This window comes from Pseudophryne corroboree, chromosome 1 (genome assembly GCF_028390025.1).
Source record: "Pseudophryne corroboree isolate aPseCor3 chromosome 1, aPseCor3.hap2, whole genome shotgun sequence".
In the NCBI taxonomy this organism is placed as follows: Eukaryota; Metazoa; Chordata; class Amphibia; order Anura; family Myobatrachidae; genus Pseudophryne; species Pseudophryne corroboree.
In genome coordinates this window covers 899305103-899331861 of record NC_086444.1, presented here as the reverse complement: position 1 = coordinate 899331861, position 26759 = coordinate 899305103, and the positions used below count along the sequence as shown (strand labels likewise).

The 26759-nt window shown below is 43.8% G+C and overlaps 1 protein-coding gene across 5 annotated transcripts in view; it reads left to right on the top strand.

The window, feature by feature from the left end:
• PDE5A (phosphodiesterase 5A) overlaps positions 1 to 26759 on the top strand; it is a 274469-nt gene that overhangs the window by 136046 nt on the left and 111664 nt on the right. For all 5 annotated transcript variants that reach the window (XM_063920240.1, XM_063920239.1, XM_063920241.1 and 2 more), the window contains exons 7-8: positions 1464 to 1531; positions 17302 to 17410. In XM_063920240.1, the coding sequence (XP_063776310.1) occupies positions 1464 to 1531; positions 17302 to 17410 (177 nt within the window). The remainder of the gene's footprint in view (positions 1 to 1463; positions 1532 to 17301; positions 17411 to 26759) is intronic.

Here is a 26759-nt window from a genome sequence, read left to right as displayed (position 1 = left end):
AATTTTATAGTATGCAAATTTTAGCTGTTACCTCAGTGCTGATTGGTTTCCATGGGCAACTTCTCCACTGGCTCACTTCTCCGCTCTTATCACTGCTTAGTAAATGTCCCCCTTAATGTGCAATTACGTCTTTTTAAATATCTGAGAATATGTTGCTTTAGTTTTGTAGTATTGTTGCTCTGATATTCAGTTAGCAGTAGCATCCATCTACAGTATGCAAAGCCCTTCAACTGTCTTCCAGGAGCATGAGGGGTGAGGCAAGTCTACCTAATGGCAAAAGTGTTTGAATCCATTTAGCATAGCGCTGTGTACTTGTATAACAGCGAGAGTATGCCTTCTGGTGTTTACAGTCCTTAGAAGCAGTCATGCAAACTCTTATATTGATGAAACTGAACTGGAGCGTCCTTCTGGTTACAGACGTATGAATAATTTATTGTTCACCTGGATAGGAAATCACCCCAAAAAATCTGATAGCAAAAGTCAATTACAATGTAAATGGTTTGCGTATTTCTTGTACTCCCAGTGCCCTACAGCTATCAGAAGTTACCACATTTGTAGGGTTGAATCTGTATAGAACCTAGAGAGCCTCCAATTTTCTGCAGCAAGAAACATTATCTCATTGCTCATCACAATTACATTCACGTTACTGTATATTGAGTAATTCCTGGTAATTACTCAATAAACATATAACATATGGTATCATGTTTTCGCAGTTGTCCCATATAAACTGGGTCTTGGTTACTTGGAAATAATTCTTGCACACAGCTGTCAATACTTGACTAACAAATATGAGCGAGACATTCACTCTCAACAACATGCCTCTATATTGAGATCTTTGGCTGTAAACACAGACCACACTTTTTCTGGCCTGCATACATCTCCTTCACGCCCAAATGCAATTTGTAATAGAGAGATGCTTTACGCAGATCCTTGTTGTGATGCAATCTCTTGGACGCATAGTATGTAACTAGTTCTTCACTGCAGCTTCCGTTCCCCTGCCACTCATTGTACCTGCTGCCATCTTAAGCATGTGTACATTGATGTATCCCATGGATGTCTCTTCTCCAGTTGGTTCATATTCTACTCCCACCTGGACTGTGAAATAGAGGAGCATACATTGTATAGTTTTATTAGCAAAGTCCAGGCATCGTTGGTGTAAGTTATGTATATGCTCTACTGGACCTGGCTTGAGCACAGCGTCTTTGAAAGCCAAACTTATACAGTATCACATTTAGATCAAGTGGCTCTTCAAGGTCCAGTCTTTTCCACTAACCAAGGTCCTTATGAATTGGCCTATGGGCTAGAATCCCCCCAAGAATCAGCTACTCACAAATGTGGAACCAGGTGGATATATTCTGATCTCAGCCACTCATATGTCTAAATACTAGAGTGGTGAAAAAGGCCAAATGAGGTTTAACAAGACCATAATGCTGTGTTATAACCTGAAATATCTATTTTTGCAGGATGTGTTTTCCAACGTTTTTCATATGGAGTCTGATGAACTTGAAGAACATGCAGATGCCATAAAAAGGTAACAAAGCAACCACTCAGAGAATAAGTGGACAATGAATCCTAGCTAGATTTACCCTAACTCCTGTCATTAGTTTATTGCACTGTATAGTAGTGCTTTAGAATGGAGCAAGAACAGCAATTAGTATGACTCAGTCCAGACCTAGAGAAGACAAATAATACCATCCAAAATTTGCAATGGATTAATAATCTATACCAATTTACTGCTGTATGTACCATATAATTGCTATATGACCAGATAACTGCTGTAGGTACAGTACCACATAACTGTGTAATTTCACTGCGTTAAGGAGGGCTGATATGAGTATATCTCTATAAATCATTTAGTGTATAGTCAGTGTTGATATAAAGCACTGGGTAAGGTTACTTGTTTATACCTAGAAAGTAAAAGGCTTATGTATCATCAGGGGTATATCTAGAGGTCCAAGTGCCCCTGGCAAAGTGAAGGACTGGTGCCCCACACCCGCCCCACTCATATTTGAAATATCGAAGGCGCATGTGCCATAAAAGGGATGTGGCCACTCAATAGTACCCAAATACAAATTAGCATCCCTTTCTAATATTACACAGCACAGTAATGTCCGTTATTCATGTTATGCTACACAGTAGTACCCCTTATACACATTATGCCACACAGTAGTGCCTATATATCAATAGATAGATAGATAGATAGATAGATAGATAGATAGATAGATAGATAGATAGATAGATCTCCAAAAAAATGCTAACCCAGAACACCACATCGGGCTATATATATATGTTATACACAGCATCTTTACAGCATTCTGGCAATCCGAACTGACGGAAATTGTACTTACCCTGGTGCCCTCCTTTTATATATATATATATATATATATATATATATATATCCCCAGCACTCCAGGATCCCCTCTGGGTACCATGTTCCAGGGCTTTCCCAGGGGGTATGTGCCCCCAAATATGCAGGTAGGAAAGAAAAGGCAGCACTCAGAGACTCCACAATAGTAGAATATCCCAACAGGGTGGTTTTATTAATCTACGTTTCGGGGATGGTCTCCCTTTCCTGTCCCGATAAAGGAGAGACCATCCCCGAAACGTAAATTCATAAAAGCACCCACTTGGGACATTTCACTATTTTTGAGTCTCTGAATGCCGCATATACATACATACATACATACATATATATATCATACCCTCCAACTGTACCTTTTTGGCAGGTACAGTACCTTTTTTCTATATATTTATCTAAAAGTGCTGGCTCTAAAAGTGCATTAACTAATTTTAAACCTACCGGGAAATCTTTTTCTCGTAGTCCGTAGAGGATGCTGGGGACTCCGTAAGGACCATGGGGATAGACGGGCTCCGCAGGAGACATGGGCACTTTAAGAAAGACTTTAGGAATGGGTGTGCACTGGCTCCTCCCTCTATGCCCCTCCTCCAGACCTCAGTTAGCGAAACTGTGCCCAGCGAGACGGACAGTATGAGGAAAGGATTTTGTTAATCCAAGGGCAAGATTCATACCAGCCACACCAATCACACCGTATAACTTGAGATATACTAACCAGTTAACAGTATGAAAACAACATAGCATCAGTCCAAGACCGATGAAAACTATAACATAACCCTTATGTAAGCAAAACTATATACAAGTCTCGCAGAAGTAGTCCGCACTTGGGACGGGCGCCCAGCATCCTCTACGGACTACGAGAAAAAGATTTACCGGTAGGTTTAAAATCTTATTTTCTCTTACGTCCTAGAGGATGCTGGGGACTCCGTAAGGACCATGGGGATTATACCAAAGCTCCCAAACGGGCGGGAGAGTGCGGATGACTCTGCAGCACCGATTGAGCAAACAGGAGGTCCTCCTCAGCCAGGGTATCAAACTTATAGAACTTTGCAAAGGTGTTTGAACCCGACCAAGTAGCAGCTCAGCACAGCTGTAGTGCCGAGACCCCTCGGGCAGCCGCCCAAGATGAGCCCACCTTCCTAGTGGATTTTGGTAACGGCAATCCAGCCGTAGAATGCGCCTGCTGAATCGTGTTACAGATCCAGCGAGAAATAGTCTGCTTTGAAGCAGGGGCGCCAACCTTGTTGGCTGCATATAGGAAAAAACAGTGCTTCTGTTTTTCTGACTCTAGCCGTTCTGGCCACATCAAGGGACTCGGAATCCTCCAAGTCTCGCGTAGCCACAGGCACCACAATAGGTTGGTTCATATGAAAAGATGACAGCACCTTAGGTAAGAATTGAGGACGGGTCCGCAATTCCGCTCTATCCATATGGAAAACCAGATAGGGGCTTTTATGAGACAAAGCCGCCAATTCCGACACTCGCCTAGCCGAAGCCAAGGCTAATAACATGACCACCTTCCAAGTGAGATATTTTAACTCCACCGTTTGAAGTGGTTCAAACCAGTGCGACTTAAGGAAACTCAACACCACATTAAGGTCCCAAGGCGCCACCAGAGGTATAAAAGGAGGCTGAATATGCAGCACTCCCTTCACAAAAGTCTGTACTTCTGGGAGAGAAGACAATTCTTTTTGAAAGAAAATGGATAAGGCCGAAATCTGAACCTTAATGGAGCCTAATTTTAGGCCCAAATTCACTCCAGTCTGTAGGAAGTGAAGGAAACGGCCCAGATGGAATTCTTCCGTAGGAGCATTCCTGGCCTCACACCAAGAAACATATTTTCACCATATACGGTGATAATGTTTAGCTGTCACGTCTTTCCTAGCCTTTATCAGCGTAGGAATGACCTCATCCGGAATGCCTTTTTCCGCTAGGATCCTGCGTTCAACTGCCATGCCGTCAAATGCAGCCGCGGTAAGTCTTGGAACAGACAGGGCCCCTGTTGCAACAGGTCCTGTCGTAGAGGAAGAGGCCACGGATCTTCTGTGAGCATTTCCAGCAGATCCGGATACCAGGTCCTTTGTGGCCAATCTGGAACAATGAGAATTGTTCTCACTCCTCTTTTTCTTATTGTTTTCAACACCTTGGGTATGAGAGGAAGAGGAGGAAACACATAGACCGACTGGAACACCCACGGTGTCACTAGGGCGTCTACAGCTACCGCCTGAGGGTCTTTTGATCTGGCGCAATACCTCTGTAGCTTTTTGTTGAGGCGGGACGCCATCATGTCCATCTGGGGCAGTCCCCACTGACTTGCAATCTGTGCGAAGTCTTCCTGATGAAGTCCCCACTCTCCTGGATGCAGGTCGTGCCTGCTGAGAAAGTCTGCTTCCCAGTTGTCCACTCCTGGAATGAACACTGCCGACAGAGCGCTTACATGATTTTCCGCCCAGCGAAGAATCCTGGCGGCTTCTGCCATTGCCACTCTGCTCTTTGTGCCGCCTTGGCGGTTTACATGAGCCACTGCGGTGATGTCTGACTGGATCAGAACTGGTCGGTCGCGCAGTAAGGTCTCCGCTTGACGTAGGGCGTTGTATATGGCCCTCAGTTCCAGGATGTTGATGTGAAGACAAGTCTCTTGACTTGACCAAAGACCTTGGAAGTTTCTTCCCTGCGTGACTGCTCCCCAACCTCAGAGTATCACGTCCGTGGTCACCAGGATCCAGTCCTGAATGCCGAACCTGCGGCCTTCTAGAAGGTGAGCACTCTGCAGCCACCACAGGAGAGGTACCCTGGCTCTGGGGGACAGGGTGATCAACCGATGCATTTGTAGATGCGACCCGGACCATTTGTCCAATAGGTCCCATTGGAAAGTCCTTGCATGGAACCTGCCGAAGGGAATGGCTTCGTATGATGTCACCATCTTTCCCAGGACTCGAGTACAGTGATGCACTGACGCCTGTTTTGGCTTCAATAAGTTCCTGACTAAAGTCATGAGTTCTTGAGCCTTTTCTTTCGGAAGATAAACCTTTTTCTGGTCTGTATCCAAAATCATGCCCAAGAAAGTCAGACGAGTCGTAGGAACTAACTGCGACTTCGGGATGTTGAGAATCCAGCCATGTTGCTGTAACACCTTCAGTGAAAGTGACACGCTGTTCAGTAACTGCTCCCTTGATCTCGCTTTTATGAGGAGATCGTCCAAGTACGGGATAATTGTGACACCTTGCTTGCCCAGGAGCACCATAATTTCCGCTAATACCTTGGTGAAAATTCTCGGGGCCGTGGAAAGCCCAAACGGCAACGTCTGAAATTGGTAATGACAATCCTGTACCGCAAATCTCAGGTACGCCTGATGAGGTGGCTAAATGGGAACATGAAGGTATGCATCCTTTATGTCCAGAGATACCATAAAATCCCCCCCTTCCAGGCTGGCGATGACCGCTCTGAGCGATTCCATCTTGAACTTGAACCTTTTCAAGTATTGGTTCAGGGATTTTAAATTTAAAATGGGTCTGACCGAACCGTCCGGTTTCGGGACCACAAATAGGGTTGAGTAATATCCCTTCCCTTGTTGAAACAGGGGAACCTTGACCACCACCTGTTGAAGATACAATTTGTGAATTGCATTTAACACTATCTCCCTTTCTGGGGGAGAAGCTGGCAGGGCCGATTTGAAAAACCGGCGAGGAGGCACCTCTTCGAATTCCAGCTTGTAACCCTGGGAAACAATTTCTATTGCCCAGGGATCCACCTGTGAGTGAACCCAGATGTGGCTGAAAATTCGAAGACGTGCCCCCACTGGGGCGGACTCCCCTAGCGGAGCCCCAGCGTCATGCGGTGGATTTTGTAGAGGCCGGGGAGGACTTCTGTTCCTGGGAACTAACTGTGTTGTGCAGCTATTTTCCTCTGCCCTTACCTCTGGCAAGAAAGGACGCACCTCGTTCTTTCTTGTTTCTTTGTGATCGAAAGGACTGCATTTGAATGTGGCTGTGAAGGAATATAAGGTAGAAAATTTGATTTACCCGCTGTAGCTGTGGAGACCAGGTCCAAGAGACCTTCCCCAAACAATTCCTCACCCTTGTAAGGTAAAACCTCCATATGCCTTTTTGAGTCGGCATCACCTGTCCATTGCCGGGTCCATAGGACTAGTCTAGCAGAAATGGACATTGCGTTGATTCTAGAACCCAGTAGACTAATGTCTCTTTGAGCATCTCTCATATATAAGACCGCATCTTTTATATGCCCTAGAGTCAATAAATGGTATCCTTATCTAGGGTCTCAATATCCGCTGATAAGGTATCTGTCCATGCTGCTACCGTGCTACAAACCCAGGCCGACGCAATCGCCGGTCTGAGTAAGGTACCAGAATGTGTGTAAATGGACTTCAGGATAACCTCCTGCTTGCGGTCAGCCGGGTCCCTGAGGGTAGCCGTATCTTGGGATGGCAGCGCTACCTTTTTGGATAAGCGTGTTAATGCCTTGTCCACCCTAGGGGAAGATTCCCACCGTATCCTGTCCGTTGGCGGGAAAGGATACGCCATAAGAATCCTTTTGGGAATCTGCAGTTTTTTGTCTGGAGATTCCCAAGCTTTTACACATAATTCGTTCAACTCATGTGAGGGGGTAAAGGTTACCTCAGGTTTCTTTCCTTTATACATGTGTACCCTCGTGTCAGGGACAGGGGGTTCCTCTGTGATATGCAAAACATCTTTTATTGCAATCTTCATATATCGAATACATTTAGCCACTTTTGGCTCTAATTTTGCATCATCATAGTCGACATTGGAGTCAGAGTCCGTGTCGGTATCTGTGTCTACAATTTGGGATAGTGGTCGCTTTTGAGACCCCGAAGGTCCCTGCGACATAGGGACAGACATGGGTTGACTCCCTGGCTGTTCCCTAGCTTCAGCTTTGTCTAATCTTTTGTGCAATAAATTTACATTAGCACTTAAAACCTTCCACATATCCATCCAGTCAGGTGTCGGCGTTGTCGACGGAGACACCACACTCATTCTCTCCTCCTCCTCCTCCCCCTGAAAGCCTTCTACCTCAGACATGTCGACACACGCGTACCGACACACCACACACTCAGGGAATCCTCTTATCTGAAGACAGTTCCCCCACAAGGCCCTTTGGAGAGACAGAGAGAGAGTATGCCAGCACACACCCAGCGCTATATGACCCAGGAAAAAACACTATATAAATATATGTTTACCCAGTAGCGCTGTTTGTACATATATAAATGCGCCAATTATGTGCCCCCCCCCCCCCCTCTTTTTCAAAACCCTCTTTCACCATTGGCTAAGCAGGGGATAGTCCGGGGAGCTTCCTCTCAGCGCTGTGCTGTGGAGAAAATGGCACTGGTGAGTGCTGAGGGAGCGGGCTTCTGTCCCGCTCAAATATACTGAAAACTGGCGGGGGCTCATTATATATACAGTGCCCAACTGTATATATACTTATTTTTGCCAGAAAGAGGTTTATATGCTGCCCAGGGCGCCCCCCCTGCACCCTGCACCCTTACAGTGACTGCCGTGTGTGAGGTGTATGGGAGCAATGGCGCACAGCTTCACCGCTGTGGGTTACCTCAGTGAAGATCATGAAGTCTTCTGCTGCCTTTGAAGTCTTCTTTTCTTCTCATACTCACCCGGCTTCTATCTTCCGGCTCTGTGAGGAGGACGGCGGCGCGGCTCTGGGACGGACGGCGAGGGTGAGACCTGCGTACCGACCCCTCTGGAGCTAATGGTGTCCAGTAGCCTAAGAAGCAGAGCCTTGAAACTCACAGAAGTAGGTCTGCTTCTCTCCCCTCAGTCCCTCGATGCAGGGAGTCTGTTGCCAGCAGGCTCCCTGAAAATAAAAAACCTAACAAAATACTTTCTGATAGGAAACTCAGGAGAGCTCCCTGTAATGCACCCAGTCTCCTCTGGGCACAGTAGTAAACTGAGGTCTGGAGGAGGGGCATAGAGGGAGGAGCCAGTGCACACCCATTCCTAAAGTCTTTCTTAAAGTGCCCATGCCCATGTCTCCTGCGAGCCCGTCTATCCCCATGGTCCTTACGGAGTCCCCAGCATCCTCTAGGACGTAAGAGAAGTATAATGTAATATATATAATTATATTATAGTTATTTCACTTTTAGAGCCAGCGCTTTTAGAGACAGTAGCTGTCCACCCCCAACCCCCCCCCCCTCCCCACCCACCCCACCGTTAGTTCCTCACCTGCACTGATGACAATAGTAGGCAGCACTGATGCCCAGGATAGACCATAGCAGGCAGCAGCGGCAGCCACTGTAATTGGCAACGGGATCCGGTACCGCAGTACAATCAAGAAACTACATAAACTACACCTCACAGAAGCCCTTGCTACAGTGAGCTCCAAGCAAGGGCTGCTGGGAGGTGTAGTTTATGTAGTTTCTTGATTGTAACGCAGTGCTAGACCCCGGCGCTAATTACAGTGGCTGCTGTTGCCTGCTATGGTCATTCCTGGGCGTCAGTGCGGGTGAGGATCTACTGGTGGGTGGGTGTGGGTGTGGGGGGGGTGTTCACGGGTGGACAGCTGCTGCCATTAAAATTTAATCTACCTACTGGCCGCGGGTGGCACCCCTGGGCGGCGCCCCTCCTTGGCTGGCGCCTCTGGCGAGTGCCATCCTGGCCAATAGGTAGATACACCCCTGTGTATCATGATATGTCTCTTCTTGTGCAAATCTGTTAAAATTAAACAGTTTACGCATTGCAGCGTACTTGCTTTATATAAGCCTTTGGAGCATTTCTTAACATTAATTTAATCAGAATCCTGGTTAAATTTGTAAATTACTATTTGAATGTTTTCAGTTTCCGGTTTGGTCTGCGCCCCTGTTCGGTTTTTTTTCTGTTGCTGCATGTGGTAACAGAATATGCATGTTGTTATTAGGAGGTATTGTGGATCTCTTCTATTTCCTTATAGATTTTGTTTCCCTCTCTCTCTCTCTCTCTCTCTCTCTCTCTCTCTCTCTGTGTGTGTGTATATATATATATATATATATACATACATATATATACAGTACATACTGTGTGTGTGTGTGTGTGTGTGTGTGTGTGTGTGTGTGTGTGTGTGTGTGTATATATATATATATATATATATATGTATCATTATCTCAGTAGGGGAACCAAAAATGTGGGATTTTCAATTTTGGATAAGGGATACTCAACCTGTATATGCTCAGTAATACACAGCTTTTGCTTATATTGTAATATGAGATATTGGATTTATTTGCTTCACGTTTGGCCATCCGCCTTGAACACTTAAAGCCCAGCCTATCGTACCGGGGCTGAATTACTGATAATTTGATACATTAGCACACACTGGGGGTCTGTGTAGAACTAGAGTGATGTATAATGATACTATAGATCTAATATCCAGATGCTACTATTGTGGTTTCTTTTTTTTTTCTTGGTTAATTATATTTAACAAATTTGTTACTTAGATTACGTCACTTATTTTCAGTAATTACAATTGTTTGCAGCTGCTTCTGGTTTATTTTTTTATTTTATTTCTTTAGTTACATTGTGTTTGTTACTAGATCAGGAAAATAGTGCTGTTTGAGCTAGAAATATGATCTTGGAAAGCTTGATGATGTGTCTGTGACCTATAGCCTCATGCAGTGTGTGACTTCACTAACCTTAGTAAATGCTGTACAGTTTATAGTTGTATATCGTATCTGTGCAATAGTGACACCTGCTGTTCAAGCTTTGTATTGCCTTTCAACTCTTTAATGAAACCTGGACATAGAAGAAAAATGTCATATTTATTATTTATTTACAATATTAACAGTTTCTTATATAGCACAGCAAATTCCATTGTGCTTTACAATTGAATATACTGTATGAAGTGCAGAAAACAAAAATACATGATTTCACACTGGCTGACTGCAGCAGCATTTTACACTTTAATAAAGTATTTCTTCTCTTCTCTGTTTTGAAACCTAGTCTACAAATGGCAATCTCTTAAAGTATAAAAATCTAAAATTACAAAGCCTAGCTTGTCCACTTTAAATGATGTTACTGGCAGTGTCACTGTAATTTGTAAAGCCAATCACACCAGCTTTGGATTTGTACATTTTTAATTTATTAGGCTTAAATTGCACCTTAACATTGTACACATTTATTTAACAATATATACCATGGGTCTGATGTAATGACGCCCACGTTCGGTGGCCGTGCGGGATGGCAGCTGAACTCGGCCGTTCTTTGAAAGGGCCAATAACTTAGACGGCAATAGCGTATTACGTGTTTTTATTATTATTATTATTATTATTATTGAAGCATATCATTACTACCAATGGTAGCATTATGTCTGCTCCAGCAAGGCTCACATATTACAGGCATAGAGTTTTGCTGACACTGTATAATTGCCATCAATTATTAGCTATTCAGAAATGTCTTTTCAGACTGTTCAGCAGAAATTCTGTAAAAACTGCAATATAAGCAGAGAGAAGTATGTAGGGAATTAGAGTCCTTCCTTTGTATGTCCTCTGTACTCTTCTGTATGTTCTTTCCTTGTTAATAACCTTTTTAATTGTGTAAACTACATGACATGAATAGAGAAGTGAAATTCATCACGTCTGATTATCACATCTGTGCTAAGTTATAATAAACAATGAATATTTATTACCTAGAATGGTTAAGGGATATATAGGAGGAAAGGAAATTTGCTTAATTTGCCGGCTGTTGGGATCCCGGCGGTCAGGATACCAATGCCGGAGTCCCGACAGCCAACAGTGCCGCCAGACGGAATCCCGGCGCAACAGAACTATTCCCACTCGTGTGGGAATAGATCCTGTGGCGAGCGCAGCAAGCCACTGAGACCACAGCAAGCCTGCGAGGCAACTCTTTGCGCTTGCCCCGCTGCCGGCATTCTGGCAGGCAGGATGCTGCTGTCGGCATATTGACAGCCGGCATCCCGTCCGACGGTAAATCATACTGAATCCTAGGAAAGGGGCTAAACTGTAATACAAGGTTAGGATCAACTGATCAGCGTGCTAAGGAGAGATGTCTAAAAGGGATAGAATTGTATAGTAGCAAAAATAAGCAAACAGATTGTGTGAGTATAACACCTGTGGTTCATTTACTCTTTTGTGTACCAAATGCAATTAATAATTGAGCCAAGTGCAGGGGGTATGGTGCCGCATTCTGACTTGCAGCAGTACCTGTTAAATCACTTTATTTCATACTTGCCTACTTTTGAAAAAGCATTTCAGGGAGATGTGAAAGTAACACAGTATCAGCGCGGATGAGCACTGCTACATCTGAGAGATGTGTCATAAAAGGACTTGAATCCAAATGTAATTGACCCCCAAATTAGTAAGATCTACTTGTTGAAGAAAAGACACTGATACTTCTCAGAATTTGTTCGTGTATTGTGTTTAACAAGAGCTTCCATATACTGTAAGTGGCCACAAGAAACTTTATTTAAAATGTATGTAGCCATAGGGATCATTGTGCCTTGTAACCAATGCAAGGAAATGGCATTTCTGTATTTATCTTTGATTTCTTCCCCCCCCCCCAAGAATTTAACAGCTGCATAATGAGAATAAGGTGTAATGAGGGAGATTGATGTACTATTCAGGGAGTCAGGAAGATTGCTGCTATTTCAGGGAATCTCCTGCAGAATGCGGAAGGGTAGGCAACTATGCTTTATTTGCAAACTTGTGGACCACAGGAATAAGTTATGAAAAGACAAATTCAGGTGAAGGAGGGCTTGTTACCCCACTACAGACTTATTGGTCTGTTTATGGTTACTGCCCAGTATCTACAGTATTTATGAAGGCGAGGAAAGCTGTTTTTGATTTAAATATCAGGTGTGTGAAGTGCTGTTGTGATGTTACCTAAGCCGATAGCTGCAGTATGTTGGTGATAGCACAAAATATTAGCAGGAAAATACGCTTTTTCAATTAAATTTCATTTTTTATTGGAATTAATGGCAAAATGTGATTATATTTTTTACGTGTTTCTTTAAACAAGTGGAACTGGAAACCAAAGTCAGGGTTTCCAGTTCCACTACACATACGTGATCTGGCAAGCAGGATCAAAATGCACATATGCAGCTAGACTGCCCAACGATAGGGTAATACTTCTCTTACCGCTCCCTTTCGTTATCGCAGTGCTGTAACTAGGGTGGTGCGACATGTGCCACCACACAGGGCACCGCAAGGCAGGGAGCGCTTTTCTGCAGCACCTGTCAATTTTTTGATTTATGTAATCTCACTTGCAACTTCCTCCTCTTTAATCCCTGACATCACCTGGCTGTCCACATCTCCCCCTCATGTCCTTAAGCACCTTCAGTCACACGCTCTCAGCTTGAATGAGATTCTCTGTCATTTCTGTATGCATAAACAAGTTTAGAAACATTTTTGCATTTTACAAATTAATATTATACAGGGTCAGTGCTATGCATTTTTACCATAATCTAGGAAAATTTCCCAGTAGTTTTCCTCTAGATATGTGAAAAACATTTTCTTTCAGTGGCAATGATAGGGAAAACTTCTATTCTTTTAAACCGGGCTGAGTTGGATACATTTTTTTGGAGCTTTTCAGTTTGGAAAATATATACAGTCTTGTGCAAGAGTTTTAGGCAGGTGTGGAAAAATTGCTGCAATGTAAGAATGCTTTCAAAATTAGAAGTTTTAATAGATCATTTTTAATCAATTAACAAAATGCAAAGTGAATGACAGAAGAGAAATCTGAATCAATCAATATTTGGTGTGACCACCCTTTAACTTCAAAAAAGCATCAATTCTTCTAGGTACATTTGCACAAAGTCTGGGATTTTGTAGGATTATACAGTAGTCAGGTGTATGATTAACCAGTCATACCAAACAGGTGATAATGACCATCATTTTCATATGTAGGTTAAAACACAGTCATTAACTAACAGAAACAGAATCAGCAGTGTAGGATGCTTAAAACTGGGGGAGGAACAGCTAAACTCTGCTACAAAGCTGAGGTTGTGGAAGACGTTTCATGTCACAGGTCATACACCACGGCAAGATGACAACAAGACACAAGGTAGTTGTACTGCATCAGACTGGAGTTTCAAGATGTGCTGTTCAAGCTCTTTGAAAGAAGCACAAAGAAATGGGAAATGTTGGGGACGTTAGACGCAGTGGTCGGCCAAGGAAATTTAGTGCATAAGATTAAAGACACATCATGCTTACTTCCCTTTGAAATCAAAAGATGTCCAGTGGTGCCATCAGCTCAGAACTGGCAGAAACCAGTGGGACCCTTGTACACCAATCTACTGTTCGGTTCAGAGATGTCTGTCCAGAAGTGATCTTCATGGAAGCCATACCTTTGACGTGGAAACAAGGCCAAGCGACTCAACTTTGCACGAAACATAGGAACTGGGCTGAGAAAAATGGTTGTAGGTGCCAATGAGTCAAAATTGTAAATATTTGCCTGTAACAGAAGGCAGTTTGTTTTCCGAAGGGCTGGAGAGCAGTACAATACTGAGGGTCTACAATCAACCGTGAAGCATGGTGGAGGTTCCTTGCACGTTTGGGGCTGCATTTCAGCAAATGGAGTTGGGGATTTGGTGAGGATTAATGGTGTCCTCAATGCTGAGAAATATAGGCAGATACTTATCCATAATGCAATACCATCAGGGAGGCTCAAAATGTATTCTGCAGCAGGACAACGACCACATACATACAGCCAATGTCATTAAGAACTATTCTTAATGACACTTATGCATAAAGAAAAACAAGGAGTCCTGAAAGTGATGATATGGCCCCAACAGAGCCCTGATCTCAACATCATCAAGTCTGTCTGGGATTACATGAAGAGACAGAAGGATATGAGCAAGCCAACATCCACAGAAGATCTGTGGTTAGTTCTCCAAGATGTTTGGAACAATGTCTTTGCCGAATTCCTTCAAAAACTGTGTGCAAGTGTACCTAGAAGAATTTATGCTGTTTTGAAGGCAAAGGGTGGTCACACCAAATATTGATTTTATTTATATTTCTATTCTGTTCATTCACTTTGCATTTTGTTAATTGATAAAAATAAAATATTAACACTTCTATTTTTGAAAGCATTCTTACTTTGCAGAATTTTTTCCACACCTGCCTAAAATTTTTGCACAGCACTGCTGGTAACTAGTATAAAATAATACTAGTTTAAAAATAATTAATTTGAATCTTGCTGGCGTGACTTGCTGAGGCTTCTGGGAACTGAATTAATCCAGAGTCAGTATTTCTACCTGTGTTAAATACTTACCTTGTAGTTTAAAACAAGAAAGGTTTTATTTTAGGATTTATTTAACATTAAGTCACAGTGATATATATATATATATATATATATATATATATATATACTGCTCAAAAAAATAAAGGGAACACTAAAATAACACATCCTAGATCTGAATGAATGAAATATTCTTATTAAATACTTTGTTCTTTACATAGTTAAATGTGCTGACAACAAAATCAGACAAAAATTATCAATGGAAATCAGATTTATTAACCCATGGAGGTCTAGATTTGGAGTCACCCTCAAAATTAAAGTGGAAAAACACACTACAGGCTGATCCAACTTTGATGTAATGTCCTTAAAACAAGTCAAAATGAGGCTCAGTAGTGTCTGTGGCCTCCACGTGCCTGTATGACCTCCCTACAACCCACACAAGTGGCTCAGGTAGTGCAGCTCATCCAGGATGGCACATCAATGCGAGCTGTGGCAAGAAGGTTTGCTGTGTCTGTCAGCGTAGTGTACAGAGCATGGAGGTGCTACCAGGAGACAGGCCAGTACATCAGGAGACGTGGAGGAGGCCGTAGGAGGGCAAAAACCCAACAGCAGGACCGCTACCCCTGGCTTTGTGCAAGGAGGAACAGGAGTAGCACTTCCAGAGCCCTGCAAAATTACCTCCAGCAAGCTACAAATGTGCATGTGTCTACTCAAACGATCAGAAACAGACTCCATGAGGGTGGTATGAGGGCCTGACGCCCACAGGTGGGGGTTGTGCTTACAGCCCAACACCGTGCAGGACGTTTGGCATTTGCCAGAAAACACCAAGATTGGCAAATTCGCCATTGGCGCCCTGTGCTCTTCACAGATGAAAGCAGGTACTCACTGAGCACATGTGACAGACGTGACAGAGTCTGGAGACGCCAAGGAGAACGTTCTGCTGCCTGCAACATCCTCCAGCATGACCGGTTTGGCAGTGGGTCAGTAATGGTGTGGGGTGGCATTTCTTTGGGGGGCCGCACAGCCCTTCATGTGCTCGCCAGAGGTAGCCTGACTGCCATTAGGTACTGAGATGAGATCCTCAGACCCCTTGTGAGACCATATGCTGGTGCGGTTGGCCCTGGGTTCCTCCTAATGCAATACAATGCTAGACCTCATGTGGCTGGAGTGTGTCAGTAGTTCCTGCAAGACGAAGGCATTGATGCTACGGACTGGCCCGCCCGTTCCCCAGACCTGAATCCAATTGAGCACATCTGGGACATCATGTCTCGCTCCATCCACCAATGCCACGTTGCACCACAGACTGTCCAGGAGTTGGCGGATGCTTTAGTCCAGGTCTGGGAGATGATCCCTCAGGAGACCATCCGCCACCTCATCAGGAGCATGCCCAGGCATTGTAGGGAGGTCATACAGGCACGAGGAGGCCACAGACACTACTGAGCCTTATTTTGACTTGTTTTAAGGACATTACATCAAAGTTGGGTCAGCCTGTAGTGTGTTTTTCCACTTTAATTTTTAGGGTGACTCCAAATCCAGACCTCCATGGGTTAATAATTTGATTTCCATTAATAATTTTTGTGTGATTTTATGGTCAGCACATTCAACTATGTAAAGAACAAAGTATTTAATAAGAATATTTAATTCATTCAAATCTAGGATGTGTTATTTTAGTGTTCCCTTTATTTTTTTGAGCAGTATATATATATATTATACAGAGACTTGGCTGTCAGCACTGCACCACTGGAGGGTCTACCACGTGTTCTAAATTGGTTAGACATTATACCCATTTGAATTGCCTTCACTCCTGAGTCTCTGAGTGTCAGGTTCAAGCTGCTGACCGACGAGGTTCCTTATGCTTGCGAACCAGTTAGATTCTATACACATATGAATCTTCCCCATATTCGAATATCTGAATGTCAGACTCAAGCTGATGATATATGAGGTATGGTCCTCGCTGTATCAATCAAGTCACATTGAAATATTGAAACGTTGTTCATACATCTTTGAATGACCTTTTATGTGCTGACAATATGTTCTGAAATGAAGAGATTTTACCCCTGATGAAGTCTTGGAACAAGACGAAACGCGTTGGGTTATTTATCTATCTATTATCTGATGTTACCTCCGAATCTACAATAAGGAGAAGGAGGAAATCGTAGTGATATATCTACGCTTTTTCCTCATCACTACAAACTGATTGTTCAAATTGTGCGACAAATGTAAATGTATCAACTCTGTATACTTATGAACATTTGTGTCGGGTTTATATGTTGTTTTAATAAATTTTTATGTTAGTATTTGTTATCTGACGTAATTTATCCGGAGAGTACTGTAAGGGTCCGTTTTTAGGTAGGGCGTTGATATAACTCCCTTGGCGCCATCTCCTCTATTTCGTTTCATATATATATATATATATATATATATATATATATAAACAGAGGCAGGTGCGTCACTCCAAGCGACAGGGATAAAGTAACTCTTACGTCCTTGTAATAGACTATTACAAGGACGTAAGAGTTACTTTATCCCCGTCGCTTGGAGTGCCGCACCTGCCGCTGTTTGTATACTACTACTGTGGAGGCACTCAGCGCTATTGCATCAAGTAATGGGAGAGCCGGACCTGCTTGTTGTCTATATAAATATATATATATATATATATGTATATACAGTTACACAATTTTTTTACATTTTTAATTTATGTATTTAATTGTATTATTTTGTTTTTAAAAACAGGGAGTATGATGTAAACAAAATTAATTACATGTATGCCCAATTTGTGACAAACACCATGGAGCCGCTCAACATACCCAATGTCACTAAGGACAAGCGATTTTCATGGACAGTAAGTAAATAATTATTTAAAGCATTTAATTAATGTCATTTTAGCTTGTAAAAAAAATATATACAACCCAAATGCTTACTGTAGCTCTCTTTTCTTATAAATTGGTTTTTTAAAGCACATTGAAAGCACTTTGAGCCCTGTTATGAAAAAAATGCTATATAAGTAACATCATCATTATTATTATTATTATTAGTAGTAGTAGTAGTAGTAGTAGTAGTTGTAACTGTCGCAGTGACAATATAATAATAATAATAATAATAATAATAATATATTATTCTTATTCTTATTATTTTGTCACCATGACAGTTACAATTACTACTACTACTACTACTACTACTACTACTAATAATAATAATAATAATAATAATAATAATAATAATGTTACTTATATAGTATTTTCAGTCTTGAAGGAATGTGGTGACTGAAAGGATAAAGAAAATGAAATAACCACAGTACGCATAATATTGTTTTCCGTTTACATCCTTGTTCCACTCATCATTAAATATTAATGTTTTTGATAGTGCACCCAAATATGTATGTAACAATTATTCTGTAAAAAAAACCCTGAAAAAGACAAAAAGCACTTAATGGTGCAGTGAATTAGCACAAGAGGAAGTGCAATGTGAGGCCTATTTATTAATTCTGCCATTAAAATACTGCTGTTTTTCCCGCATGTTTAAGGGCAGAATCAAGCATCCGCCTAAAATAGATAATCTTGTTATGGGAATGGTAAGAAACAAGGGCCCTCATTCCGAGTTGTTCGCTCGCTAGCAGATTTTAGCAGCATTGCACACGCTAGGCCGCCGCCCTCTGGGAGTGTATCTTAGCATAGCAGAATTGCGAACGAAAGATTAGCAGAATTGCGAATAGAAAATTCTTAGCAGTTTCTGAGTAGCTCGAGACTTACTCCTACACTGCAATCAGCTCAGCCCGTTTCGTTCCTGGTTTGACGTCACAAACACGCCCTGCGTTCGGCCAGCCACTCCCCCGTTTCTCCAAACACTCCCGCGTTTTATCATGGCACGCCTGCGTTTTTCCGCACACTCCCAGAAAATGGTAAGTTTCCGCCCAGAAACACCCACTTCCTGTCAATCACACTCCGATCACTTCAACGATGGAAATTCTTCGTTCGGACGTGAGTAAATCTACTAAGTTTTGTGCTAAAATACTTAGCGCATGCGCCCTGCGTACCATGCGCATTTTCGCCTTAATCGCTCCGTTGCGAAAATTGGCAACGAGCGAACAACTCGGAATCACCCCCAAGATCCACAAACGGTAGCTTTGCACATCTTGCTTGCATAGTGGGCTGCAATCACCTTACTTCTTACTGAGCACCGGGACGGGCTCTTAGTGGAGCCTGTGTCCTAGATATTTAAATGAATACATTTGAGCGACATGTGGGGATTCTTAATTTTCCAGGGCTGTGTGCATAATATAATAAATATTTCCCTGTAAACATGATATTGGTTCCAATGTATAAATAGACAGTTAAAAGTTAGATAGTCATTAGGTCGACACCATATGGTCGACAGTCAAAAGGTCAACAGACTCACTAGTTGGGATGTAATACCGTCCGAGTTTGCCGGAGATGTGGGATACCGACCGAACACTGACTTTTTTTTAAAGTGTCAGTCATTTACAAGGCTTTTTTTTTTTTGTTGCCTTGTAAATGACTGTTGCTTTAAAAAAATGTCTGATTTCGTCCAGCAATCTGCACCCTCGGCAAACTTGGATGGTATTATATCCCGCCTAATATTCTACCATACTAAAAAATTGAGCCATCCATGTAAAATAAATGGTAATGCTTCAGAAGCACTTTTTTACAGGTGGGTATGCGACAGTACATTGCAATGTTATGTTTTTACTGTATTTAGTAAAAGTCTAACAAGTCATGTCACCTCCTGGTATGAACACTGTTGACAAAACTGAAAGAGTCATTCTGAAACAGTAATGCTTACACAGATAAACTGTAGTGCAGTTTTGCAAAGCACGTTTTTTAGAGGTTTTTTATGTAAATGGAATTCCCTGAACACTATACAGCATGTAGAATAGCATGTGTTTAAGCTGCTATACAAACTGTTTTTCTCTGACGTCCTAGTGGATGCTGGGAACTCCGTAAGGACCATGGGGAATAGCGGCTCCGCAGGAGACTGGGCACAAAAGTAAAAGCTTTAGGACTACCTGGTGTGCACTGGCTCCTCCCCCTATGACCCTCCTCCAAGCCTCAGTTAGATTTTTGTGCCCGGCCGAGAAGGGTGCACACTAGGGGCTCTCCTGAGCTTCTTAGTGAAAGTTTAAGTTTAGGTTTTTTATTTTCAGTGAGACCTGCTGGCAACAGGCTCACTGCATCGAGGGACTAAGGGGAGAAGAAGCGAACTCACCTGAGTGCAGAGTGGATTGGGCTTCTTAGGCTACTGGACACCATTAGCTCCAGAGGGACCGAACACAGGCCCAGCCTCGGAGCTCGGTCCCAGAGCCGCGCCGCCGGCCCCCTTACAGAGCCAGAAGCAAGAAGAGGTCCGGAAAAATCGGCGGCAGAAGACATCAGTCTTCAACAAGGTAGCGCACAGCACTGCAGCTGTGCGCCATTGTTACTCAGGCACACTTCACACTCCGGTCACTGAGGGTGCAGGGCGCTAGGGGGGGGCGCCCTGAGCAGCAATGTAAAACACCTTGGCTGGCATATAAATACACCACATATAACCCCCAGGGCTATATGGATGTATTTTAACCCCTGCCAGAACTCACCAAAAAAGCGGGAGAAAAGGCCGCCGAGAAGGGGGCGGAGCCTATCTCCTCAGCACACGGGCGCCATTTTCCATCACAGCTCCGCTGGAAGGACTTCTCCCTGACTCTCCCCTGCAGTCCTGCACTACAGAAAAGGGTAAAAAAGAGAGGGGGGCACTAATTTGGCGCAGTTTTGATACTAACAGCAGCTATAAAGGGAAAAGCACATTTTATAGTGGTATTCCTGTCTATATATAGCGCTCTGGTGTGTGCTGGCATACTCTCCCTCTGTCTCCCCAAAGGGCTAGTGGGGTCCTGTCCTCTATCAGAGCATTCCCTGTGTGTGTGCGGTGTGTCGGTACGATTGTGTCGACATGTTTGAGGAGGAAAATGAGATGGAGGCGGAGCAATTGCCTATTATACAGTTGTCACCCCCTAGGGAGTCGACACCTGAGTGGATGAGCTTATGGAAGGAATTGCGTGACAGTGTCAGCTCTTTACGACAGACAGTTGACGACATGAGACAGCCGGCTACTCAGCTTGTGCCTGTCCAGGGGTCTCAAACGCCATCAGGGGCTTTAAAACGCCCGTTACCTCAAATGGCAGACACAGACACGGATACTGACTCCAGTGTCGATGATGAGGAGACATACGTGACTTCCACTAGGGCCACACGTTACATGATTGAAGCAATGAAAAATGTATTGCATATCTCTGATAATACAAGTACCACTAAAAAGGGTATTATGTTTGGTGAGAAAAAACTGCCTGTAGTTTTTCCTGTATCCGAGGAATTAAATGAAGTGTGTGATGAGGCGTGGGTTTCCCCCAATAAAAAACTGATAATTCCTAAAAGGTTATTGGCATCGTACCCTTTCCCGCCAGAGGATAGGGCACGTTGGGAGGCACGTTGGGTGGATAAAGCGCTCACACGCTTGTCTAAACAGGTAGCACTACCCTCTCCTGATACGGCCGCCCTAAAGGAACCTGCCGATAGAAAGCTGGAGAATATCCTAAAATGTATATACTCTCACACGGGTGTTATACTGCGACCAGCAATCGCCTCAGCCTGGATGTGCAGTGCGGGCCTGGCGTGGTCGGATTCCCTGACTGAAAATATTGATACCCTAGATAGGGACAGTATATTACTGACTATAGAGCATTTGAAGGAGTGATGCACAGAGGGATATTTGCCGACTGGCATCAAGAGTTAGCGCGCTGTCCATTTCTGCAAGAAGAGGTTTATGGACGCGGCAGTGGTCAGGCGATGCGGATTCTAAAAGGCACATGGAAGTATTGCCTTATAAGGGGGAGGAGTTATTTGGGGTAGGTCTATCAGACCTGGTAGCCACGGCAACTGCTGGAAAATCCACATTTTTACCCCAGGTAGCTTCTCAACCTAAGAAGACGCCGTATTATCAGGCGCAGTCCTTTCGGCCCCATAAGGGCAAGCGGGCAAAAGGCGCCTCATTTCTGCCCCGTGAAACAAACAGCCAGTTCCCAGGAACAAAAGCCCTCTCCCGCCTCCGCAAAGTCCTCAGCATGACGCTGGGGCTTTACAAGCGGACTTAGGCACGGTGGGGGCCCGTCTCAAGAAGTTCAGTGCGCAGTGGGCCCACTCGCAAGTGGACCCCTGGATCCTTCAAGTGGTATCTCAGGGGTACAAATTGGAATTCGAGACGTCTCCCCCTCGCCGTTTTCTAAAGTCTGCTTTACCGACGTCTCCCTCAGACAGGGAGGCAGTATTGGAAGCCATTCACAAGCTGTATTCCCAGCAGGTGATAATCAAGGTACGCCTCCTACAACAGGGAAAGGGGTACTATTCCACACTATTTGTGGTACCGAAGCCGGACGGCTCGGTGAGACCAATTTTAAACCTAAAATCCTTGAACACTTACATACAAAGGTTCAAATTCAAGATGGAGTCACTCAGAGCAGTGATTGCAAACCTGGAAGAAGGGGACTATATGGTGTCTCTGGACATCAAAGATGCTTACCTACATGTCCCAATTTACCCTTCTCACCAAGGGTACCTCAGGTTTGTGGTACAGAACTGTCACTATCAGTTTCAGACGCTGCCGTTTGGATTGTCCACGGCACCCAGGGTCTTTACCAAGGTAATGGCCGAAATGATGATACTCCTTCGAAGGAAGGGAGTTTTAGTTATCCCTTACTTGGATGATCTCCTGATAAGGGCAAGATCCAGGGAACAGTTGGAAGTCGGGGTAGCACTATCTCAGATAGTGCTGCGCCAGCACGGTTGGATTCTCAATATTCCAAAATCACAGCTGATCCCGACGACACGACTTCTATTCCTAGGGATGATCCTGGACACAGTCCAGAAAAAGGTGTTTCTCCCGGAGGAGAAAGCCAGGGAGTTATCCGAACTAGTCAGAAATCTCCTAAAACCAGGCCAAGTCTCAGTGCATCAATGCACAAGGGTCCTGGGAAAGATGGTGGCTTCTTACGAAGCAATCCCATTCGGCAGATTCCACGCAAGAACCTTCCAGTGGGATCTGCTAGACAAATGGTCCGGGTCGCATCTTCAGATGCATCAGCGGATAATCTTGTCACCAAGGACAAGGGTGTCTCTCCTGTGGTGGTTGCAGAGTGCTCATCTTCTAGAGGGCCGCAGATTCGGCATTCAGGACTGGGTCCTGGTGACCACGGATGCCAGCCTGAGAGGCTGGGGAGCAGTCACACAGGGAAGAAATTTCCAGGGCTTGTGGTCAAGCCTGGAGACATTACTTCACATAAATATCCTGGAGCTAAGGGCCATCTACAATGCTCTAAGCCTAGCAAGACCTCTGCTTCAAGGTCAGCCGGTGCTGATCCAGTCAGACAACATCACGGCAGTCGCCCATGTAAACAGACAGGGCGGCACGAGAAGCAGGAGGGCAATGACAGAAGTTGCAAGGATTCTCCGCTGGGCGGAAAATCATGTGATAGCACTGTCAGCAGTGTTCATTCCGGGAGTGGACAACTGGGAAGCAGACTTCCTCAGCAGACACGACCTCTACCCGGGGGAGTGGGGACTTCACCCAGAAGTCTTCCACATGATTGTGAACCGTTGGGAAAAACCAAAGGTGGACATGATGGCGTCCCGCCTCAACAAAAAACTAGACAGGTATTGCGCCAGGTCAAGGGACCCTCAGGCAATAGCTGTGGACGCTCTGGTAACACCGTGGGTGTACCAGTCAGTGTATGTGTTCCCTCCTCTGCCTCTCATACCCAAGGTACTGAGAATCATAAGAAGGAGAGGAGTAAGGACTATACTCGTGGCACCGGATTGGCCAAGAAGGACTTGGTACCCGGAACTTCAAGAGATGCTCACAGAGGACCCGTGGCCTCTACCTCTAAGAAAGGACCTGCTCCAGCAGGGACCCTGTCTGTTCCAAGACTTACCGCGGCTGCGTTTGACGGCATGGCGGTTGAACGCCGGATCCTGAAGGAAAAAGGCATTCCGGATGAAGTCATCCCTACCCTGATCAAAGCCAGGAAGGATGTAACCGTACAGCATTATCACCGTATTTGGCGTAAATATGTTGCGTGGTGCGAGGCCAGGAAGGAATTTCAACTGGGTCGTTTCCTGCATTTCCTGCAAACAGGACTGTCTATGGGCCTAAAATTAGGGTCCATTAAGGTTCAAATTTCGGCCCTGTCGATTTTCTTCCAGAAAGAACTGGCTTCAGTTCCTGAAGTTCAGACGTTTGTCAAGGGGGTACTGCATATACAGCCTCCTTTTGTGCCTCCAGTGGCACCTTGGGATCTCAATGTAGTTTTGGGGTTCCTAAAATCACATTGGTTTGAACCACTCTCCACTGTAGACTTAAAATATCTCACTTGGAAAGTGGTAATGCTGTTAGCCCTGGCTTCAGCCAGGCGTGTCTCAGAATTGGCGGCTTTATCCTATAAAAGCCCTTACCTAATTTTTCATACGGACAGGGCAGAATTGAGGACTCGTCCTCAATTTCTCCCTAAGGTGGTTTCAGCGTTTCAGCGTTTCACTTGAACCAGCCTATTGTGGTACCTGCGGCTACTAGGGACTTGGAGGACTCCAAGTTGCTGTACGTAGTCAGGGCCCTGAAAATATATGTTTCCAGGACGGCTGGAGTCAGGAAATCTGACTCGCTGTTTATCCTGTATGCACCCAACAAGCTGGGTGCTCCTGCTTCTAAGCAAACTATTGCTCGTTGGATTTGTAGTACAATTCAGCTTGCACATTCTGTGGCAGGCCTGCCACAGCCAAAATCTGTAAAAGCCCATTCCACAAGGAAGGTGGGCTCATCTTGGGCGGCTGCCCGAGGGGTCTCGGCTTTACAACTTTGCCGAGCAGCTACTTGGTCAGGGGCAAACACATTTGCTAAATTCTACAAATTTGATACCCTGGCTGAGGAGGACCTTGAGTTCTCTCATTCGGTGCTGCAGAGTCATCCGCACTCTCCCGCCCGTTTGGGAGCTTTGGTATAATCCCCATGGTCCTTACGGAGTTCCCAGCATCCACTAGGACGTCAGAGAAAATAAGAATTTACTTACCGATAATTCTATTTCTCGTAGTCCGTAGTGGATGCTGGGCGCCCATCCCAAGTGCGGATTGTCTGCAATACTTGTACATAGTTATTGTTACAAAAATCGGGTTATTATTGTTGTGAGCCATCTTTTCAGAGGCTCCTCTGTTATCATGCTGTTAACTGGGTTCAGATCACAGGTTGTACGGTGTGATTGGTGTGGCTGGTATGGGTCTTACCCGGGATTCAAAATCCTTCCTTATTGTGTACGCTCGTCCGGGCACAGTATCCTAACTGAGGCTTGGAGGAGGGTCATATGGGGAGGAGCCAGTGCACACCAGGTAGTCCTAAAGCTTTTACTTTTGTGCCCAGTCTCCTGCGGAGCCGCTATTCCCCATGGTCCTTACGGAGTTCCCAGCATCCACTACGGACTACGAGAAATAGAATTATCGGTAAGTAAATTCTTATTTTTAATAAATATATATATATATATATATATATATATATATACATATATACACACACTGTATGTATATATATATATATATATATATATAAACACACACACACACACACACACACACACACACACACACACACACACATGTATCCAAGGAATAGGCGACACTCAAAGGGATTTTGTATGTAGAAAAAGGCCACACAGTAGCCAATCTGTGTTAAACTGACGTTTTGGTACTATGTACCTTTATCAAAGACCAAAAGAACAATGAAACAATCTTACCTTATATCAGAGATCATCACCCAGAATGTGCACTGTAGACCGGCAGTGCACATTCTGGGTGATGATCTCTGATAGAAGGTAAGATTGTTTCCTTGTTATTTTGGTCTTTGATAAAGGTACATACAGTAGTACCGAAATGTCAGTTTAGCACAGATTGGCTACTGTGTGGCCTTTTTCTACATACAAAATCCCTTTGAGTGCCGCCTATTCCTTGGATATGTGCTGGATCGTGTGTATATACGAGTGTGTGTGTGTGTGTGTGTGTGTGTGTGTGTGTGTGTATGTATATATATATATATATATATATATATATAACTTACCAGCCTGTCAAAATGAAGGAAAAACATAACAGTAATGTTAGCTTCAGCGACTGGAGCAACACTTGAATTGCTCCGTCGGGCACCATCTAGTTGCCGCCAGCGTGCAAAACAGTAGAAATCCTCCCATAGAGGTGAATGTATATAATGCGTTTACTGGAGGCCTGGTATAAAGGTACTTCATAATGAGGAGGATGACATCAGCAGCACTATCAAGACAGTGACTGCTTATGTAATGTCTCCTCCAGCTGATAGTGTTTATATAAATTCCTATTAGATTTATAAAGCTACAGATAGACGTTGTGGTGTTTGCATTTACTTACATTTTAGATGGATTTTGCATTTAATAATTACACTGTCCTTTTTTGTGTTTATGACCATTCATTTACATTATATTGTGCATGAATAGGATAATGAAACTTTCATATTGTCTGTTATCTCTGCATTACAATGGGGCACAAGTAGAAGCATTTGATGCAGAAACATTGCTGTGTTTAGAGGTGGACTGTTGTGATACGTGCACACTCAGCATACCCACTTAAAAAGTGTATGTACACAAAATGCTTGAACTTTAAATGAGGTCCTACTATAAATCTATATATATATATATATATATATATATATATATAATTATATATTTTTTTTTTATTTTTTTTAAATAAACACAATCCTATTTATGCTATATTTTGCTATCTTTTATTTGCTGCTTATGGGTTTTTTATGAAAAGTCAGTTGGGGTCTGTAATGTCTATGTTACATAGACACATAGACTAATAACTTTTGACTACAGAATGATGTATTGCCAGAATTTATTAACATAGACCACCTGTGTGATGTTCTACAAAAGAGAACACCCCCCCCCCCCCCCCTTCCCCATCCCCTGTATCAGACAGCCCTTGCCAGCAGTGGAAGACTTCTTTGAGTAATTAATTAGTGATCATGCTCCATACTGGGCCTTGCACAGGCAGATAAGGATGAGCTTTGTACCTGTTTCTCTTCTGTGCCTGCATGAGAATGAAGATCACGCATACGCAGTAATTATGAGCAGTCTTTGG